General features: G+C 41.9%; 6 protein-coding genes across 8 annotated transcripts; 3 read left to right on the top strand and 3 right to left on the bottom strand.

The window, feature by feature from the left end:
• The first annotated feature begins 1,735 nt into the window (after positions 1–1,735).
• Positions 1,736–6,092, top strand: LOC135348173 (protein disulfide-isomerase A4-like). Its single transcript, XM_064546360.1, has 9 exons — positions 1,736–2,020; positions 2,658–2,774; positions 3,196–3,287; positions 3,398–3,578; positions 3,807–3,961; positions 4,227–4,491; positions 4,649–4,848; positions 5,154–5,773; positions 5,886–6,092. The coding sequence occupies exons 1-9, from the start codon at positions 1,788–1,790 to the stop codon at positions 6,012–6,014; spliced, it is 1,992 nt and encodes a 663-aa protein (XP_064402430.1). The 5' UTR covers positions 1,736–1,787; the 3' UTR covers positions 6,015–6,092.
• Positions 6,093–6,129: 37 nt separating this feature from the next.
• Positions 6,130–7,472, top strand: LOC135348194 (uncharacterized). The gene is made up of 2 exons (XM_064546389.1): positions 6,130–6,221; positions 6,362–7,472. The coding sequence occupies exon 2, from the start codon at positions 6,363–6,365 to the stop codon at positions 7,359–7,361; it is 999 nt and encodes a 332-aa protein (XP_064402459.1). The 5' UTR covers positions 6,130–6,221; position 6,362; the 3' UTR covers positions 7,362–7,472.
• LOC135348195 (protein boule-like) lies at positions 7,443–10,916 on the bottom strand. 2 transcript variants are annotated; one of them, XM_064546390.1, is made up of 7 exons: positions 10,813–10,916; positions 10,385–10,558; positions 9,689–9,783; positions 9,282–9,336; positions 8,846–9,022; positions 8,414–8,479; positions 7,443–8,087 (listed from the first exon to the last, which is right to left on the bottom strand). In XM_064546390.1, the coding sequence occupies exons 2-7, from the start codon at positions 10,532–10,534 to the stop codon at positions 7,665–7,667; spliced, it is 966 nt and encodes a 321-aa protein (XP_064402460.1). In that variant the 5' UTR covers positions 10,535–10,558; positions 10,813–10,916; the 3' UTR covers positions 7,443–7,664. The 2 variants fall into 2 exon arrangements, with proteins under 2 accessions (XP_064402460.1, XP_064402461.1); XM_064546391.1 differs by having other exon boundaries at positions 10,385–10,535; positions 10,813–10,894.
• LOC135348212 (ciliogenesis-associated TTC17-interacting protein-like) lies at positions 10,914–12,699 on the bottom strand. Its single transcript, XM_064546428.1, has 2 exons — positions 12,319–12,699; positions 10,914–11,231 (listed from the first exon to the last, which is right to left on the bottom strand). Exons 1-2 carry the CDS (start codon positions 12,622–12,624, stop codon positions 11,031–11,033), a joined length of 507 nt encoding a protein of 168 aa, XP_064402498.1. The 5' UTR covers positions 12,625–12,699; the 3' UTR covers positions 10,914–11,030.
• Positions 12,700–12,784: 85 nt separating this feature from the next.
• Positions 12,785–14,568, top strand: LOC135348213 (uncharacterized). Its single transcript, XM_064546429.1, has 4 exons — positions 12,785–12,966; positions 13,211–13,322; positions 13,478–13,600; positions 14,259–14,568. The coding sequence occupies exons 1-4, from the start codon at positions 12,878–12,880 to the stop codon at positions 14,427–14,429; spliced, it is 495 nt and encodes a 164-aa protein (XP_064402499.1). The 5' UTR covers positions 12,785–12,877; the 3' UTR covers positions 14,430–14,568.
• Positions 14,569–14,776: 208 nt separating this feature from the next.
• Positions 14,777–18,381, bottom strand: LOC135348206 (ankyrin repeat family A protein 2-like). 2 transcript variants are annotated; one of them, XM_064546417.1, is made up of 7 exons: positions 18,267–18,371; positions 16,661–16,747; positions 16,412–16,455; positions 16,011–16,115; positions 15,818–15,869; positions 15,426–15,641; positions 14,777–15,071 (listed from the first exon to the last, which is right to left on the bottom strand). In XM_064546417.1, exons 1-7 carry the CDS (start codon positions 18,340–18,342, stop codon positions 14,959–14,961), a joined length of 693 nt encoding a protein of 230 aa, XP_064402487.1. In that variant the 5' UTR covers positions 18,343–18,371; the 3' UTR covers positions 14,777–14,958. The 2 variants fall into 2 exon arrangements, with proteins under 2 accessions (XP_064402487.1, XP_064402489.1); XM_064546419.1 differs by lacking the exon at positions 16,661–16,747 and having other exon boundaries at positions 18,267–18,381.
• Positions 18,382–18,460: the final 79 nt, after the last annotated feature.

The raw sequence follows: 18,460 nt of genomic DNA, 5'->3' as shown, positions 1-18,460 counted from the left end.
TAAAGCAATGAAATGGATATCGTATGGTGTATTTATGTGACCCACGGGAAAATAGCATCACAAGGAAACTGATAATTAAACTAATAAAGACTCAACCTTTGAAAGCAGTTCAGTATGGAGTTACATGTACCGGGGAAATAACTGGCAAAACAATGAAAATCGATATCACTTTAATGGTTTAGTACGTCAACAAAATTACTTAATTATTACCCGATATTTCAGATCATTCAACTATGTCTCTGGAGAGTACTGTCCACAAAGTTGGACATACGAGTAATTCTTGTTATGGATGGAATAATTCATCAAATAATAGCGTAAACTAATTATGGTAGTTATGGTAGGAGCCACATTCCATTGCATGCATGTGTCATGTTCACCACATGCATGTATCATGTTCCCCACATGCATGTATCGTGTCCATGCCACGCACGCACACTGAGTTGAGAAAAGGGATTTTTACTGTCATAAATCTTGTAATAAAAGTTATTATTGATTTTGGGTAATTCAATGTACGTCCTATTAGATACGACAACTGTACAATGTTCAACATTCACCTTTTATGTCTTCGTAGTCCCATAATTTTTTATGATCTCATCGACAATATTTGTAGCAGGCAGCTGCTACAACCATTGCTCCAGAAGATAAAAGATACTTGATCTCAAGCTCTTTTCCACCAATGGGTGGGTTGGTTTATCTAGCTGTGTGTGTGTGTGTGTGTGTGTGTGTGTGTGTGTGTGTGTGTGTGGGTGGTGCTCTATAAAAGAGTGTTCTACCCAACAACAGAGCGATCTATCTCAAACCGCAGCCACAGATAATATTACATTCCGGAGCACTTTTGAAGAAAACCACAAATACTGTTCACACCACTCTACGCTGTAATGTGGTTGCGGTACTGTTATAGATAATTAATTTCTGTTCTAGATAATAAGATTAGAGCATCAAACACGTTCCACTAGCCCTTATGGTCACGTAGACACACGTAGCGGACGCTAAAATTGATTTATTTGACTGTTTAATAAGAAACCAACATTTCATGTAATGCTATTGTTCTCAATAATTCAGTGGTAGTCAATCACACATTTGTGGCTACTGCATCAATGGAGGAGCACCACGCAGTTACCGTCTTTAATGAAATTATAGTACGTAGTTCTAATTATAGTTTGGTATAATTATAGCCCTTGAAAAAAATTTTTTTTTCTGGTGCTGTAATTTTAACACATTGTTTACTGTAGTTGATGTAATTACAGTGCCGCTCTAATTATACAACATTTGAATATTTCGCCCATTATACATTAGTTTCGCAAAAATAATTATTACATCTGCCGTACTTTTTTTAAATAAGGTGCCGCTTTTTTAGAATACGTTTTCGAGGCTAGCGCATGGAAAACAAGCAATGAATATTATAATTATGGGGGAATCTCCAGGTACGTGGCCACCAGGGCCTTTATTTTAGAACAAGTACGGTAGGTTATCTTTACTATACTTTATACATGAAAATGCCTAACAAGACACTTCCTTACCCACTCAAGATGTCCACTACCCAGCCATCAGAGGACCCAGGTGTGCTGTGTATTGTGTGTTGTGTGTGTACGTGTAGAGGCCAGGTTACATAGAAAGTTGTCCCAGTTTAGTCCACGTGGGTGAGTGACTCTAAAGAAGCCGCGGCTTATGAAAAATCACCCGGTGTGTTGTGGGGTTTCCCCTAACTGTGTGGGATTTCCCCACATGCAAGAATAGGGGCGTTCCTATTCCACCCCCAACAAGAACAATCGACTCTACAACACAAGATGAAAAGAAGCGACCTTGTGTTTCTGTTGCTAGTATCCCTACTCTGCTGCGCATGCGGGGTAGAGGAGGACGCTGTGATGGGAGAGGACAGTGAGAGTGTGCCCAGTGAGGGTGGTGTGGGCGTGGGCCGTGAGGATGTGGGAGATGTGGAGCTGCCTCTTCTCAACGACGACAACTTCCTTCGAGCTGTCAAAAATGTTGATTTCATGGTCGTTGAATTTTACACTCCATGGTAAGCGATTTATATAAAAGGGTTGGTAGATATATACAATACAGTACAACCATCCATTGTTCAATGTGTGCTCAGATCCACCCCTCTACATGTACACACAAAATGGGGTGCATTTTAACAATATCTTGTTATCTAGCTATGAATCTTAATATAATTATGACTCACCTTGTGTTTAAGGGGGAGCATCACACAAATAATTATATACATTCTTTAGACACTAGTTGATAAGATCTACATGGGAAGTACATGGGAAAAGTGCCTCAGAGCAGGTATAATATGGGACTTAGTATACCTGCAAATTTACTTAGTATACCTAGTATTCCGTTGTCAAGTAATTGTATTGTAGTCAAGCAGTTTGCGCATGCCCACTAGTATCTAAATGAGTTAGACACTGTTTTGGAGGTGTCCATGTGATTTAGAAGCCCTCAGCCACTTTAGTACCCTTGCTACGCTCGGGATACTAAATCAGTGCCTTTGGGCTTCTAAATCCCATAGACACCTCCAAAACAGTGTCTAACTATTATGTAGCTCTTCAGTAGCTCCATCACATTACTTGCTAACCCTATAAATATAATACTATCTCCTTAGTTTCCAATATCTCCCCTGTATATTACCCTAGCTCCCCCCCCCCCTCCAGGTGTCACCACTGTGCCAGCATGCTGACTGTGCTGGGGGAGCTGTCAGGTGATCTCCAGGCAGAGGGAGTGAGCTTTGCCAGGGTAGACATTGAACAGAGCAAGGAACTCAAAGCAAGGTCAGTCATCAGCTATAATTATAACTGCTCAGGGATGTGCCTAAAATTATTGTTTGAAATGATGGCTATTGTCAATCCTCAATCAAAATTCAGGACACACATTTGCCTCTTATAAGTAAACTAGGCCTAAGAGATGGTTATTTGTGTCTAGAGGTGGTTAGTACCAACCACCACCACTGACCAGTGTGGGCTCATCCCTGCATGCTTACCATCAGCTGCATGTCCATGTATAGCTAGCTGTAATCACAGAGTGTATGTGTTGCATTTGCTTTATCACGCTTAGGAGCATCTGATATAATTAGTATACGTACTTTACTAGTATTTCCAAGACTCTAATTATACCATGCTCACTGTTAGAGCTATTGCCTTGTATTAAGTTTGTTCATTGTAAAGATTTCGATTTATGGTCTTTTCTCTCAAGGTATCAAATTAACGCGGTACCAGACATACGGATACTGAGAAGAGGCGTGGCATCTCCGTACACTGGTCCTAGTGAGAGCGACGGAAAACAAGGTGAGTCACGCCCTCCCGCCCACCACACATCCACTATACTCTCGCCCACCACACACACAATCCACATCTTATACGTCCACGCCCACCACACTCCCCACACACCCTCATAGCTCTTATCGACTATTTCCTGGAGGAAGCTGCTATACCATTGGAAGAAGGACCTATTGAACTAACAGTGGCTAACTTTGATTCCATCGTCAAAGCTACACCCATAATACTGGTGGAGTTCTACGCTGAATGGTGTGTGCATTGTCAGCAACTGGAGCCACACTTCCATGCTGCTGCCAGGAGGTACGTGAGATATCACACACACTAATTATACAGTGTACTGCGGGGTATACTTTCCAACAGTGGAATATTACTGTATTTTGAACTCGACTACTTATGTACAGCAGGACACACACACACACACCCCACACACACACACACACCATACTCCACCCACACCCCACACCCACACACACCCCCCACACACACACACACACCATACTCCACCCACACCCCACACACCACCCACAGACTCCGCTACAGCGACCCCCCAGTGCTGCTAGGTCAGGTACAGATACCAGATCAGATGGAGGTGGCTAAACGGTATGGAGTGGAGGGATACCCACTCCTCATCGTGTTCAGATATGGTAGAGAATACAACTACACTGGGCCAAGGGAAGAGGAAGGTACGGATGTGATGATCTCATCTTTATTGCTTGAAACCGGTCGACTATAATCACTAACTCTTTGATCTGAGCATGTCATGTGATAGGCCTTGTCTAGAGCTACAGAATGCATCTCTTAGTTTTGATATTGATTGCTTTTTAGCGAAGTTATGACCTCCCGGAAGTAGCTTGCCAAATTGTTCGTTTTCTGAAAATACATAAGGCCATGTGGTCTGTTGTAAAATTAATGTTTCTTTTACCTATTGTCCACTCGATGGCTCTGCAGGCATTGTTAGCTACATGAAGAAGCAGGCCGGACCACCCTCTCAGCTGCTGTCCTCTGTGGCTGAGACCAAGGCATTTGCTCGCTCAAATACTGAAATTCGTGCCATTGGGTTTTTCTCTAAGAGTACTAACCCTGAGTTGTTGGAACGGTACATGGAGACTGGGAATAGAGTTAGGATGGACATGGAACTGGGACACACAACTGATGAGGCTGTAGCCAAGGAAATGGGCTTTAAGACAAATACGATTGTAGTATTTCATCCAAGGTAAGTAAGTTTAAGTTTATTTTTTATTTTTTATTGTTAGAAAGAGAAGCAATGGATATTGGAAGAAGGGAACAATGATTGTGGGGAGGGGGGAGAGGGGGGGAGGGCGGGGTTAAAGTTGAGGTTTAAACTGTACTTATAAATTTTCTCATTGCAGAAACTATGTATCTTCTTTTGAGGAAGGTCATTCTGTTATCAAGACTATCCCAACCAACCAAGATGTGTTGATGAAGCAGTTAATGTCTCATTCTCGTCCGCTGGTAGGTCACATGACTGAGGACAACCAGCTCTCGGTGTATCATGATCGACCTTTACTCGTTGGCTATATGGACCTCTCCTGGGACCTTCACGCTAAGAGTGCGTTACAATGTAATATCGAAACATGTACGGTGAATGTTGTTTAAGAATTTCTTTATACAAAGGATAATATTGAACAGCTAGAACTTATTCAGCCCACTGTACTTCATTCATTGCATTCACAAGACTTCACACTCACACCCACACACACACTCACACACACACACACACACACACACACACTCACACCCACACACGCACGCACGCACGCACACACACACACACACACTCACACTCACACACGCACGCACGCACGCACACACACACACACACACACACACACACACACACACACACACACACAGCCATACGCTATTGGCACAATATAATCGCCTCCGTTGCCAAGGACTACACTCCAGCAAGCAAGAAACAGTTGATCTTTGCTATAGCAGATGAACAAGAATTTCCGACCGACATCAAACTACTCGGCCTATCAGATTGGGGCGAGGACATTGCCGTGGGGATATTTGGAAAAGACGGTGTCCGTTTTGCGCTAACAGAAGAACTAACTTCAGAATCACTGAAAGAATTTATCGATGATTTTTTGGGTAAAGGTTTGCGTCCTAAGTTGAACTCTGAACCCACTCCAAAATCAAACAAGGGAAGTGCAATCAAAAAAGTCGTCGGAAACACATTCGAAAAATTTATGGGTGATAAATCGAAAAATAGGCTCATAAAATTATGTATGCCTGATGCTCCTCAGTGTAAAAAAGCGGGCGAATATTTCCCAAAAGTTGTGGCTCGATACGAGGGAATGGATGAGGTCGTGTTTGGAGAAATGAATATGGCGCTTAATGACGTACCCCCCTCCGTTAAGTTGGATGGTATTCTACCAACTTTTCTGTTTGCTCGTAAGGGGTCAAAGGACATTATTCAAGTCGCTCCCAAGCCTACGGATGATGCTGATTTGGTTTTTTTTCTTAAGGTATATATACGAAAGCTAGTCTATTGTGCATGTGGTGTCCCTATAAGCAGGCCGCCCTCTATAATACAAAAATTGGCAAATTTTCACGTTTAGTTGTTCGTTTTCTCTCTAGGTTCGGCACAGTATTCGTCCCACATTGAGTGAGCGAGATATTGCGCTGAGGTCAAAGTACAAGAAGAACAAGGAAGGCAAGAAAGAGAAAAAGAGCGATAAAAAGAAGTCCAAGAAAGATGAACTATAACAAAAACAACTCCTCTCTAACTATGATTATTTATAGGAGCCGTACACATAACTTATTGTAGTTGTTGCATTAACGATCTTTACCCACATATACAATGTCCATATCTAAATTCATTTACGGGTGTGACGCTCCCTTCCTATTGTCCTGAATTTTGACCTGAAAACTAAAATCTCATGAAATCTCTTGTGGACAGTCTGAATTAACCAGGTGTACTATATATAAACTGCTATATACGTATGTACGTATTGTAAGCTGCTTCAGTTCATTCTCTAATCATCGAGCTATAATTATTTGCATAAAAATAGAAATCAACATATATCATATTCTATTTAATGCCCCCATCACAGCATGGCCCACCCCCCCTCCCCCGAGTCAGTATGTGCTGCAACACTTGGTGCACTTACCTTCCCCGTCGTCCTCGCTGGAGCGCAACTGGCCGTCTTTCAACCGCTTGGAATCACGCTTCGACAAGGAAGTAGAGTATCGTCAATCTGCGGAGGCCTTGCCGTTCTGACCGCTGGATTCACTGCATCCATAGCTACTGCAAAATCACTCGAGATTCTACAATCGACGATATTCAAATCAAATACTGAGGGTCTGAATATCATAACTAGCCGTGATGTATTTCTCTCCTCAATTTCGAGCCTTGTTGTATTTAGGGCTCTAGGCGGAAGATTTTCTAACGTCCTTCCGAGTTCTCTGTTAAGACCCGGGGCTTTTGCTCGAGACTGGCTACCAACCACTCGAGGTATGCAATACGCGACCGATAAGGAGCGAGATATGATTCAAACGATTGGAAGACGTTACGGTTGTCACTCGTGCGGAAAGAGAAGGGTGTCTAATTTTGTGGCCGATCATCAACCGCCTAGTAAGACTATTGTGGGGGCGGGTGAAGTGCTGAGTCAGCGATTCTATCCTCAGTGTAATAGATGTTCCCGGCAACAAGGCGGTTTATTATCAAACAACAACGGAAAGTTTGCTGCATTGAATCCGAAATCGATCAGAACACACTCGCCCAGTTTACGAGTGTATCATACTTTTTTACCGCTTCCTTTTGTCTTTGCATACCTTTATAGAGGCACTAAAGAAGAAGAAGACGTGTCCGAGCAGTTTGTAGAAGTTGTTGTGCACCAACAAGGTAAAGAGGTCGCAGTTCAAACTAGATCAAAAAGAACGCTTCACAAATTAATCCACGAATCAGATCTCGAGGAACTAGTGATTAATTTCCCACTGCGTATTGTATGGGAAAAAATAGTACAATTTTTGGACTCTTTTAGAAATGCAGGAGATGCTTTTCATGTGACTCTTTGGTCATTCATAGTCATTGCTGCATGCGGTACAATCTAGTGAACTGTGGTCATCAATAATTTATTTCAGTTTGTGTATTTTGTTAATAATGATTACTAATTAATTTTTGTAAATTAAAATTTAATAATAAATTATTAAGGCAATGATGAATTACAAGTATTGTGTCAGTGGGTACAGAAATGAAATGTACGTATTAATTAATGTAGGGTGATGGATAGCATTTACTGTGAGTGAGTTGAGCTATAGAGGAGACGTATTATTACATAAGGTGGTGAGTAGTAAAAAAATTCTATTGCTGTGAAGCTACTACATAGCGACAGTGAGAGTTACATAGTAACAGAGTTACATAGGTACATAGCCGGCAGTCTGGTAGACTGGTTGAGGGAATTGCCCGGGGTATTGCGGGTACACGTAGTGAGCAGCCTTTTGGGGGGAGGGTCTTTTACGAGGGGGCGTGTTACGACGTTCGAAAATTCTATCCAAATCGACACCTTGGAGATCAGTTCCAGCGGTGCCTTGCTCATCACTAGACAGAGAAGAATTGATCGGCTTGAACGTATTTTCTTTGTCGGACTCAACCGAGGAATCTTGCTCAGAACTGCTAGTGGTCACAGTTGTACTGGTTTCAATCTCGATGACTTCTATGGCTGCTGCTGCTTGGTTTGGAGGAGCTTGCAGAGCGATGGGGGGCACCTTCAGAGGTGACTGATACACTGAGTGATGCTGAGGTATGTAGGCAGCACTGGCCATTGGGGTGAGGGTGGGCTGCATGGAGGGAGGGATAAATAGTATTATAGTACAGACCCTTGATGTTGGGAACTACAATGCAAAACTGTTTTATTATTGGAACATTTTGCTGGCAATTAGTGAAACTACTGTAAGATGGAAAAATTTGGCGGGTATATTATATTTGGCGAATGAGCTATTTTAATTTATTTGTTGTCTTATAGGCGTGGCTACTACAGCAATGACATTGCGTCCACTGGAAAACTTTAAATTTGGCAATCTTCGGTAAAATCCGCCAAATCGCCAAATTAAAGGCTATATATGATAAATAATATAGAGAGAGGTTTAGTTGTAAAGCCACTTACAGTTTGAAGGCTGTACTGCATGGTGGGTTGCTGCTGCATACTGGGAGCCATGTACACAAAGTAAGGCTGCAAAGAAAGAAATAAAGAATGTGAATACGCAATAATGCATGCATGATTATGCTCAGCTGAGATTAATGAACTTAAGGTGTTTTTGGAGAATCGTGATTACCATTGGAACATGTGATGTGATAGTCAGGTGCTAGGAAATTCCTTGCAGTGCGAAAAATATCACATTCATATAGGAGCAAAGGTGGGAGGCTATACACACAATGAATAATCCACAATCACATGATAGGCCCAAGTTTAGAATAATTAATAATGTTCAAAGTACCAAAAAAGCGTGACCTTTAAGGGACATAATTTATAGTTGAGACAAAAAATAATAATAATGTGCTATTGTAACTATTGTATCTGCAGGCAATGCACACTCACGCTGACAGGTTGTGTTTGAGGGGCTTGGTATCGCCATAGACCGTCACCACCGACAAAGTAGCCATTGGGTTGGACGTACATGTTATTATACTCCTGGTTGGGCCTGACATACTGTCCACCATGCTTGCGGATTGCCTTGGAGACATTGAGTTTCTTCTCATTGTAGAAAATACTGCCCTGTAAGGTTAGAAACGAAAGTGAATGTTTGTAAAGACGTTAAATTGTTTCATGCATGGCATTTAACTACATTATCACTGTATGCCATCCATATGCTAGCAAGTACATATATACATGGAGGTATAGTGCTTTATACAGCTGAAAACAGGCGATTTAAGGGTGTGTGCATTTTAATATCGCCCTGTCACTGTAGATGATGATGCTGCTGTACACACACAGCACATTCACACACTCCATGCAGTGATAAGTAGTGGCTCACTTTATTGTAGACATTGACTGCATCTGCCTCACATATGTAGGTCACAAATCCATAGCTGCACAGAGACACAAGCAATTAAAGAAAATCAGATTAGTTCAACACTAATTCAAGACAGAAATTGCTAATTGAAGTATGAACAAAGCCACGAATTTACACAACAGCAGGCATGCAGTACTCCACTGGATCTAAATAACATTACAGGCTTTTACCACTACAAAGAAGGCCAGGGTTAGTGGGACGGTGTATGGAGTAATCACAGACCTCAGATACTAGGCTAGGACATTTGAGAAGCATCCATCCTTACTACACACTCCAGTTGGGGTAGAGGTGCATGGGAGGCGCTAATACACACAGGTATAAGTGAAAAATGGGATAGTATAGGCATGCATACGTGCATTAGTTCTCACCCTAGCGATTTTCCACTGGCTTTGTCAAAAACAATTTTTGAGTCTTTGACAGGCCCAAATTGACAGAAGAAATCTCCCAGCTCCTTTTCAGTCATCTATAATTACACGTGCATGGGGCAAGAAACAACAAGATAAAATCTCTCTGGGATATATACACGTAGGAGGGACCATGACAGTGACAAATGGTAACCATGTGGTTGACCATCTACCTCAGTGAAATGACTATGCATTAATTTATTAACAATTAATTAAACTATAGCAGAGAAAAAACATATGCACATGGAGATTTTTTTTTCTTAGTTCTGGCCAAGATTGTTAGTATTATATAGCATGGAGGACTTAGTACATGATACAATCATTATGTCATAATAATTATAGTATTGGTATAGTATACAAATACAAATGCTTCCAGGACAACCATCCACAATACAATAAAGTTATAATAGGGAACTGCATGAAGACGGTGAACACACACTGCACAAGAGTACGAAGCCTTGTACCACATTGCCATACATGCAGGGGACCTCAGCTGGGACCAAGGAATCTTACTTGAAACTTAATTCAGGCCACATATTCAATCTCTTTTTCATACACATTCTCTCTTTCAAAACCTTCAATATTATAATGATACATGCAGTGCTATAATAATATCATAATGATGCATGCGTTCAGCACATATTTCTCTATAGCTCTCACACTGTAGGGGCATCCTCCCACGAACACCCTGTTGGGTATCTCCACACCGACCTGGACCTGCATTATTGGGACCTCTGCTGAGGCGGGTATGGTAGCAGGGAGAGAGTACACTGCTTGAGGAGAGGTGGGGGCAAACGCCAGCGTATTCATTCTGATGGGCAAGATTAATTTTATCTGTGAAGAAACATTATTATTTTGATGAGACCGTAACAACATTAATCTAACATGCAATAGTTGTAAAAATTAATCTGTTATCTCTGTATGTTGGAGAGTAAACTACATACAAGTCATGCATAATAATTATGATTACTTCCATTGCATTTGATACCAACTATACCAAATAATTACAGGCTAACATTATGCAGAGCTAGAGCTTTATACATGCAGTAAAATGCAAACTATTCATCACAAATCATTCTGCAAATTACCTGAAGAAGCAACAATCAGCTCTCTTTCGCGCACCACAGACTACATGTAGACTTAAATCAATGAAGCCCAATGCATGCTAAATACGGGATTTTTAATGATATTCATAGCACAATAATTAGCAGACTATCCTTACAGTGAATAAAATTGCGCAATAATAATTGCATGACGACACAATAATAATAATTTTCTAATTATAGGGTATATGCATAATTTATTTTTAGTCTGATGGAGTGACCCTATGAGAGGGGAAGAGTGGAGCGTGGGTAGCATCCGATCCAAATGGTCTAAAATAGTCCCGTGCAAATTGGTAGACATTGTCTGGTTTTTGTATGAGTACAGCTTGCATGAAGTCGGCCAGAATTGCTCTCAGCTCTGGGTTGCCTTGTAGGTAGCACTCGTAAGACTCTTCTAGATCATCCTGCATACGGAAAGATAACAAAAATAGATTAGGGAGTCAGTACATCGATCACATCATGTAATTATTATGCCTCGAGGCGTAGCCGCACGAGGGATACGGTAAAGCTGACTGTGTGTGTGTCTGTCTGTCTGTCTGTGTGTGTGTGTGTGTATTCCAGCTATAACTGCTCAACGGTTACAATGCGACGAAAACTAACAGCTTCTATAGGCTTCTAGCCACGTTCTCTTGGATTTTGATTCGTGGATTAGCAAACTAAAGCTTCTTTCTCTAGTTATGGCTAGTTTGACTCACATTGAAGGCTGTTGCAGTCTCTTCAGAATCTTTCATAGCATCATCTGTCCGCACAAACTTTCTATTCAACATATGAGTTAGCCTTGCACTAAAGCGCTAGCTTTTTGTTAGCTACAATACTCAGAAAATATCTGTTAACACAGCTAGCTAGCAGTAGCCATTTGTGAAATTGATCTCTTTGGACACACCCTTTAATTATTCCTGTGGATGTAATGCGCATGCGCGCTCATTCCCCATGTGTGAGAAAATAATATCCAAGATCCAGATCCAGATCCTCCTGGCAGAATCATCTTTGTCTTGAGGGCCTGGTAAGCCACAAAACACTACCATATAACAATATAGATAACAATATGCATGTACACAGGTCTTTTCTTCTTAGATATTATTTACACTGAACTACAGATCCTGGAAGAATCAATTTTCTTCTTTCTTGAGGTCCTGGTAAGCCACATAATACAATAAATAACAACAATAGATGCATGTAAATAAGTCTTTTCTTCTCAGTGACTTTATATAGATAAGCTAACTTTAATATAAAATTCATTATAGATAACACTCTAATACTTTTGAGCGAAAGCAAAAACATGGCGAGAGGCATTAGCACAGCGCCAGCTTGAACACTAGTTAGCTTTGCAAAGATAATGTCGCAGTTGATGTACACAATAACACAGCACCACTATAATTCGCCCCATAATAAATATTTTTGACACAAAATATTTCTGAGACACACGTCACTGTACAGGCATAGAGGACCACCACCAAACACATGGGTAAATACATTGTACAGCATTCTCGCCTTTCTGTCGAGATATTTGGAGACCATTTCCATGTCTTCTTCCCAGGGAAGGTAGCCAGGTAGAGCGGAGGGTGGGGTGGACTCCAGGTCATGTGGGGTGGTGGACTGTAGGTCATGTGTGGTGGACTCCAGGTCATGTGCGGTGGTGGACTGTAGGTCATGTGGCCGTGGGGGGATGGATACTGGAGTTTCCTCTAGGACATCTGGCTTATCTTCTTCTGGTGCAAATGACCGTTTCTCCATGACATTTTCTTGTATTGTGTGGTCATTTGGAGCATCTTCTGTTGAATTTTGAGCACTGTCCATCAGACATAAGAAAATCAAGGTCGTTTGGTGGGCATTAATTGAGGTTGTATATCTTCAGTTATTGCTATGGATACCATTCTGTCGCTTGTGCAATTAGCTTCGATTTAAAGCCGCAAATTTTTTTCTAGCGGCTTTGAATCGAGGCTACAATGTTGCAATAATACTCACATGTCATATCAGTGACCTTTGCAAGGAAGAATACTACTGTAGCTGTATCTCTGATCTAAAGAAGCAACTTGCAAGTCTCTCCAAGATGACCTCCATTACCCTGCTGTGTGTGTTAGCTGCCTGTCTGTCCCTAGGAGCTTGCGGCCCTCTGCATGCATCCTGCAAGCTGACATGGTGAGCTAGCAAACTATCTTGTACATCTAGTTAACTTGTATCTAGCTTGTACAGCTATGTATATGTATCTAGCTAAGCTGAGAGCTGGCTAACATTACTAATTTAGCTAGTTAGCATAGACTTTGTAGCTTTGAGACTTTATATTATAAAAGTTGCAACTACTTGTACTCATGATCAAGCCATGTATATCGCATGCATGCCAACTGACTGTAGAGTTCTTATCTGTTCCCAACACATTGTGCAGGATGTTTCCAGCGACCAACTGCTCAGTTGTTCACGATTGTCTGTCGTACACGATCACAAATCTCTCTGGCGACCCTCAAGACTGTAAATCATCAGAGAAGTGTCTTTACAAAGTAAGAAACACTTTTGCAATAATTATTATCACATGCAATATCATCACATGCAATATCATCACATGCAAAAGTGGTTTAATACAATTATGTCAACTTTCATAACATTTTATATCCCAAGTCATTTTGTATACTCCATAATTATCTCTTTTGTACAGCTTGTGAGTGACACTGGTAGTGAGATCCACTCCACCCACGAAACACCTGTGAAGCACTATGTGGATGACCAAAGTTTCACTCTGTCTGCTGGATCTGGAGGCGCAGGCAGCTGCACTGTTGCGGTGAGTTAGCCCCATCCCCCTGTAGCTGTAGCCGAGTTAGTTAGCCCCATCCCCCTCCCCTGTAGCTGCTAATAATTTTATTTCGATTCTTGTTTACAAAATAGAAAAGAAAATAATTAACACATAGGCACCTCATTTAGAGTGACGACCACGTTGAAATTGCAGGATTAATATTAGATCCAAGACTGTTTAAGTTGGCGCTAAGATTAAAGTGGCGCCCTGATAGACGTTTTACAGTGGTTAGCCCCACCCCCCTGTACGTTACCATACTTCTTCTGCATGTAAATAAGGCGCCGCCTTAAAGAAATACAATGGTCTATAACACACTGCCACAACCTCCACTGTTTACTCTGAGCTCTATAGGCAATCGTAACTGTAACTGTAAGTTTTGTATAGCCTCCTTCGCAGCCTCTCCTTTTTCTGTTCTTTGTCACACAGGTAAGAATTAGAGAAACAAAAGAAAGAACGAACCGTCTAAGAAAAAGGAGAGTCTCTCCTTTTTCTTGGACGGTTCGTTCTCTCTTTCTTTGTTCCTCCAATTCTTACCGTATTTTATCTTATTGACCTGTGTGACAAAGAACAGAAAAAGGAGAGGCTGCGAAGGAGGCTAAGTTTTGTATGTAATTGTAAACCTCTTTTTATCCTCCATTTTCCTCAGGCCTACTCCACTTCTGAGACGTGGTATGCTGTCCTTGACTACGGCACCAACTATTGCAACCTCCGTAACCTTGTGGACATTTCTAAGCTGTCCGGTATGACTGATTTTAAGGAGATAACTGATGACTCGATGTGTACTCAGTATTCAAGCCATGACTGCTCGAAATATTAAAAAGACTGCCAAGAAGCTAAAACTTTGTAAACATTGAACTACTCTTATGTACTTGTGTGCGTCGTATAATGTTAGCTACTAAGTGTGTAATGATGCTGTTTCAATTCTGATAATTAAGTTATTGAAATTGAATTTTGAATTGGACTACTTGTACCTGTGTGTATACCGTACCACTAGAATATTTGCTGGTGAAAACCTTTGCGAATGAGCCAAATCAGCAGAAAAGTTGACCCTTTGCGATCTAACTATTGCGTTCTGGCAAGGATCGTGTGTATTTACTAGTAATAATTTAGGTTTTGCAGATTTTATTGTTGCGAATTGATCAACCCTCGCAAAGTTCGCAAATGTTTGATGCTCGCGAAACATTCTAGTAATACGGTACTTGGGTACGAGGTCATAATTTATTGCCATGCAGCTATGATCAATAATGATGTCATAATTACATAATATAATAATAAATAAAGCATTTGATGACAAGGAATGACAGTGTATATGAGACAGAAGTGATATAGCCGTGTACGGTTTTTGATTAATGTTTTGTGGAGTGTACCACTAGTAACCTAGCAACCTCATTGTTTCCGCAGCCCTCGGCAAGGTCAAGAGGTCGCACATGATCACCACCGCACACGTCAGGGTCTGCACCTACAACACAAGATTATAATTATAGTGATAATTAGACTTCATATGCATTGGTGACACATTCGGCATTATCTCATTAGCTACAGCGACTGTTCTTGTAGTACCATGAGCTTGACAACTGTTTAATAAAGGCTGGGGATAGTATGCAAACTTTGTGAGTGTTGATCACTTCGCAAAAATAATAGTACTGGTACACGATCCTTGCCAGAACACAATTTAGGTCAATTTTTCAGGTCATTCACAACGGTTTTTAACCAGCAAAATATTCTAATACGGTTCTAGAATAGGGATGGCAAAAGATACCTGAACACATGGTCTCAATAATTATAAGTGATACCTCTTTTCCTCTTTTCTTACCATTTTGAAGTAGTGTTGTGACAACGTCTGCTCTTCCCCACAGAGCAGCTATTGAGAGAGCCGTGTTGCCATGGCAATCTTGTTGGTTCACCTCCACTCCTCTGCATGCTAACAGATCTAGCAGGTCGGGGTCAGAAGCTTCGATTGTGTTGCAGGCCCAGGTAGCGAGGGATAAGGCTGAATGACCCGAGGTGGTGACGGCTTTAGGGTGCGCACCTGTGTGTGTGTGTGTGTGGTGAGGGAAGGGTAGTGTGTGTGTGTGTGGGGGGAGGTACGTATGTGTGTGTGTGTGTGTGGGGTGAGGGTAAGTGTGGGGAGGGGGTGGTGTGTGTGTGTGTGTGTGTGTGGGGGGGGTGTGGGGAGGGAGTGGTGTGTGTGTGGGGGGGAGGTACCTTTGTCAAGTAGTGTTGTTACGAGCTCTTTTTGTCCACTCAAACAAGCACACTACATTGTCAGTAACAGTACGTGCATTCAGAAACACTACTACAGCACTACATACAGTATACTGCCATGCAAACTGGGATAGCAGTACAACTAGGCAACATTTTGTAACTTCTCTTCATCAGGCCTCTTAGCCATACTCACTAGTAATAGAGTGAGGCCAGTGGTTGGGTCAGTGTAGTTGTTGACATCCACCCCGTGGTCCAGTACTGCCAACACTGCGTTTCTGTGCTCACGATGGTAAGACGTCTGTATAATGGAGAAAATGAACTTTTGGTATATAGACCATCATTTCACTAACAACTTTAATAGAGATGCTTTTTGTAGCTCTAGACAAGATCTATCACATGATATGCTCAGTAAAGTTCTGAGAAGGTACAACTCCCAATTTTGATAAAAGTATTTTCTCAGGAAACGAACTATTTGGCAAGCTACTTTCGGGAGGTCATAACTTCACTAAAAAGCAATCAATATCAAAACTAAGAGATGAATTCTGTAGCTCTAGACAAGGCCTATCACATGACATGCTCAACCAATTTCCAAACCTTAGCGAGGTCAAGTAGTACCCTCCATTGGTGAGGAGTGAGAGCTGCACGGGCAGAGATACAGTAGTAAATAATTATAATTATAATTCAACAATATTTCGTATAATTATAACATAATTTTGTGTAGGCTCTAAACATTGCTGTTATTTGAAGGGTCACCAAAGGCTGGAATACGGGACTAACTTGTTATACAGGCTGGAATTAACGGGGCTAACTTGTTATTCGATGCATGCATGGTAATATAGTCACCTTGACTATGTGGGGATGATTGCTGGTGAGTTGTGAGCCAGAGGATGAAGGCAATACAACCCAGGGACAGCAGGGAGAGCACACACCCTAGTGGTATGGTACAATGTTATAGCCAGAGGATGAAGGCAATACAACCCAGGGACAGCAGGGAGAGCACACACCCTAGTGGTATGGTACAATGTTATAGCCAGAGGATAAAGGCAATACAACCCAGGGACAGCAGGGAGAGCACACACCCTAGTGGTATGGTACAATGTTATAGCCAGAGGATGAAGGCAATACAACCCAGGGACAGCAGGGAGAGCACACACCCTAGTGGTATGGTACAATGTTATAGCCAGAGGATGAAGGCAATACAACCCAGGGACAGCAGGGAGAGCACACACCCTAGTGGTATGGTACAATGTTATAGCCAGAGGATGAAGGCAATACAACCCAGGGACAGCAGGGAGAGCACACACCCTAGTGGTATGGTACAATGTTATAGCCAGAGGATGAAGGCAATACAACCCAGGGACAGCAGGGAGAGCACACACCCTAGTGGTATGGTACAATGTTATAGCCAGAGGATGAAGGCAATACAACCCAGGGACAGCAGGGAGAGCACACACCCTAGTGGTATGGTACAATGTTATAGCCAGAGGATGAAGGCAATACAACCCAGGGACAGCAGGGAGAGCACACACCCTAGTGGTATGGTACAATGTTATAGCCAGAGGATGAAGGCAATACAACCCAGGGACAGCAGGGAGAGCACACACCCTAGTGGTATGGTACAATGTTATAGCCAGAGGATGAAGGCAATACAACCCAGGGACAGCAGGGAGAGCACACACCCTAGTGGTATGGTACAATGTTATAGCCAGAGGATGAAGGCAATACAACCCAGGGACAGCAGGGAGAGCACACACCCTAGTGGTATGGTACAATGTTATAGCCAGAGGATGAAGGCAATACAACCCAGGGACAGCAGGGAGAGCACACACCCGGGTATGGTATAATAATTATTATAGTCCATGTAAATTAAAAAATAGTAATAGCATTTATTCTACTTCATGGCTGAAAGGGTTATATATAATATTATGTACATTAATTATACATACAATAATTATACCAGTTCATATTGCAATGTCGTTAATGCAGTATACGTTGTCACATACCGTAAGATCTCGATTTAAAGCGACACTTTTTAATAATTATGAAGCCAGAGGTCGCTTCTTTTGGAGGTTGAAAAATTATATTGAAGTCCTGGTGTCGCATATTTATAGGGTCGCATCTAATTGGAGGTAACTTTACAAAGTCTACTTACCTCGATTTCAGGCCGCTTAAAAACACAGTGGGCTACAATCGAGGCTAGGGATCCGGGAGTGGCTACATTTACCTCTATTTAGAACGTGACATTAAAAATAATTGTCAACGCAGCTGTCGCTATTTTTAGAGGTCAGAAATTGCTGAAGCTCCTGGGTGTCGCATATTTGGAGGGTCGCCTTAAATCGAGGTCTTACGCGTACGGTAGACATATCTATATACTAGACGTGCATGCATTGTTACTTTGTATCTAGAACTCTTGATATTACCCCCCCCCCCATGTACAAACACAGCTCACCTTTGAGACCAATGTCCTCACTCAGAGATGCTGCCATCGACTGCACCATCAACAGCACATCCTTCTTCAGCTCCATCTCTTCCCAGGTGGCAGATAACCCTCTGTTAGTCGCCGCACTATCTCGAACCCGACTTTTCTCTATTGCAACCTCATATAATTAGAGATGGTTGGTGCCACTCGAGCTATGAACGCAT

This window comes from Halichondria panicea, chromosome 14 (genome assembly GCF_963675165.1).
Source record: "Halichondria panicea chromosome 14, odHalPani1.1, whole genome shotgun sequence".
Taxonomy (NCBI): Eukaryota; Metazoa; Porifera; class Demospongiae; order Suberitida; family Halichondriidae; genus Halichondria; species Halichondria panicea.
The sequence above is the reverse complement of the archived record's forward strand: the minus strand, read 5'-3'. Positions and strand labels throughout refer to the sequence as shown.

Excerpts from the sequence above, each read along its gene's own strand:
- LOC135348212 (XM_064546428.1), bottom strand. The coding sequence starts at position 12,624 with ATGGACAGTGCTCAAAATTCAACAGAAGATGCTCCAAATGACCACACA. Across the intron at positions 11,232-12,318 it reads CCAAATATCTCGACAGAAAG|GATGATCTAGAAGAGTCTTA; the intron begins GCGAGAATGCTG and ends TTCCGTATGCAG.
- LOC135348195 (XM_064546390.1), bottom strand. The coding sequence starts at position 10,534 with ATGAATACGCTGGCGTTTGCCCCCACCTCTCCTCAAGCAGTGTACTCT. Across the intron at positions 9,784-10,384 it reads TGGGAGGATGCCCCTACAGT|ATGACTGAAAAGGAGCTGGG; the intron begins GTGAGAGCTATA and ends GTGTAATTATAG. Across the intron at positions 9,023-9,281 it reads CAGTCAATGTCTACAATAAA|GGCAGTATTTTCTACAATGA; the intron begins GTGAGCCACTAC and ends CTAACCTTACAG.
- LOC135348173 (XM_064546360.1), top strand. The coding sequence starts at position 1,788 with ATGAAAAGAAGCGACCTTGTGTTTCTGTTGCTAGTATCCCTACTCTGC. Across the intron at positions 2,775-3,195 it reads AGCAAGGAACTCAAAGCAAG|GTATCAAATTAACGCGGTAC; the intron begins GTCAGTCATCAG and ends TTTTCTCTCAAG. Across the intron at positions 3,962-4,226 it reads TGGGCCAAGGGAAGAGGAAG|GCATTGTTAGCTACATGAAG; the intron begins GTACGGATGTGA and ends ATGGCTCTGCAG.
- LOC135348206 (XM_064546417.1), bottom strand. The coding sequence starts at position 18,342 with ATGGAGCTGAAGAAGGATGTGCTGTTGATGGTGCAGTCGATGGCAGCA. Across the intron at positions 16,116-16,411 it reads TACTACTTGACCTCGCTAAG|ACGTCTTACCATCGTGAGCA; the intron begins GTTTGGAAATTG and ends TCCATTATACAG. Across the intron at positions 15,072-15,425 it reads CACAACACTACTTCAAAATG|GTGCAGACCCTGACGTGTGC; the intron begins GTAAGAAAAGAG and ends CTTGTGTTGTAG.
- LOC135348194 (XM_064546389.1), top strand. The coding sequence starts at position 6,363 with ATGGCCCACCCCCCCTCCCCCGAGTCAGTATGTGCTGCAACACTTGGT.
- LOC135348213 (XM_064546429.1), top strand. The coding sequence starts at position 12,878 with ATGACCTCCATTACCCTGCTGTGTGTGTTAGCTGCCTGTCTGTCCCTA. Across the intron at positions 13,323-13,477 it reads CAGAGAAGTGTCTTTACAAA|CTTGTGAGTGACACTGGTAG; the intron begins GTAAGAAACACT and ends TCTTTTGTACAG. Across the intron at positions 13,601-14,258 it reads CAGGCAGCTGCACTGTTGCG|GCCTACTCCACTTCTGAGAC; the intron begins GTGAGTTAGCCC and ends CATTTTCCTCAG.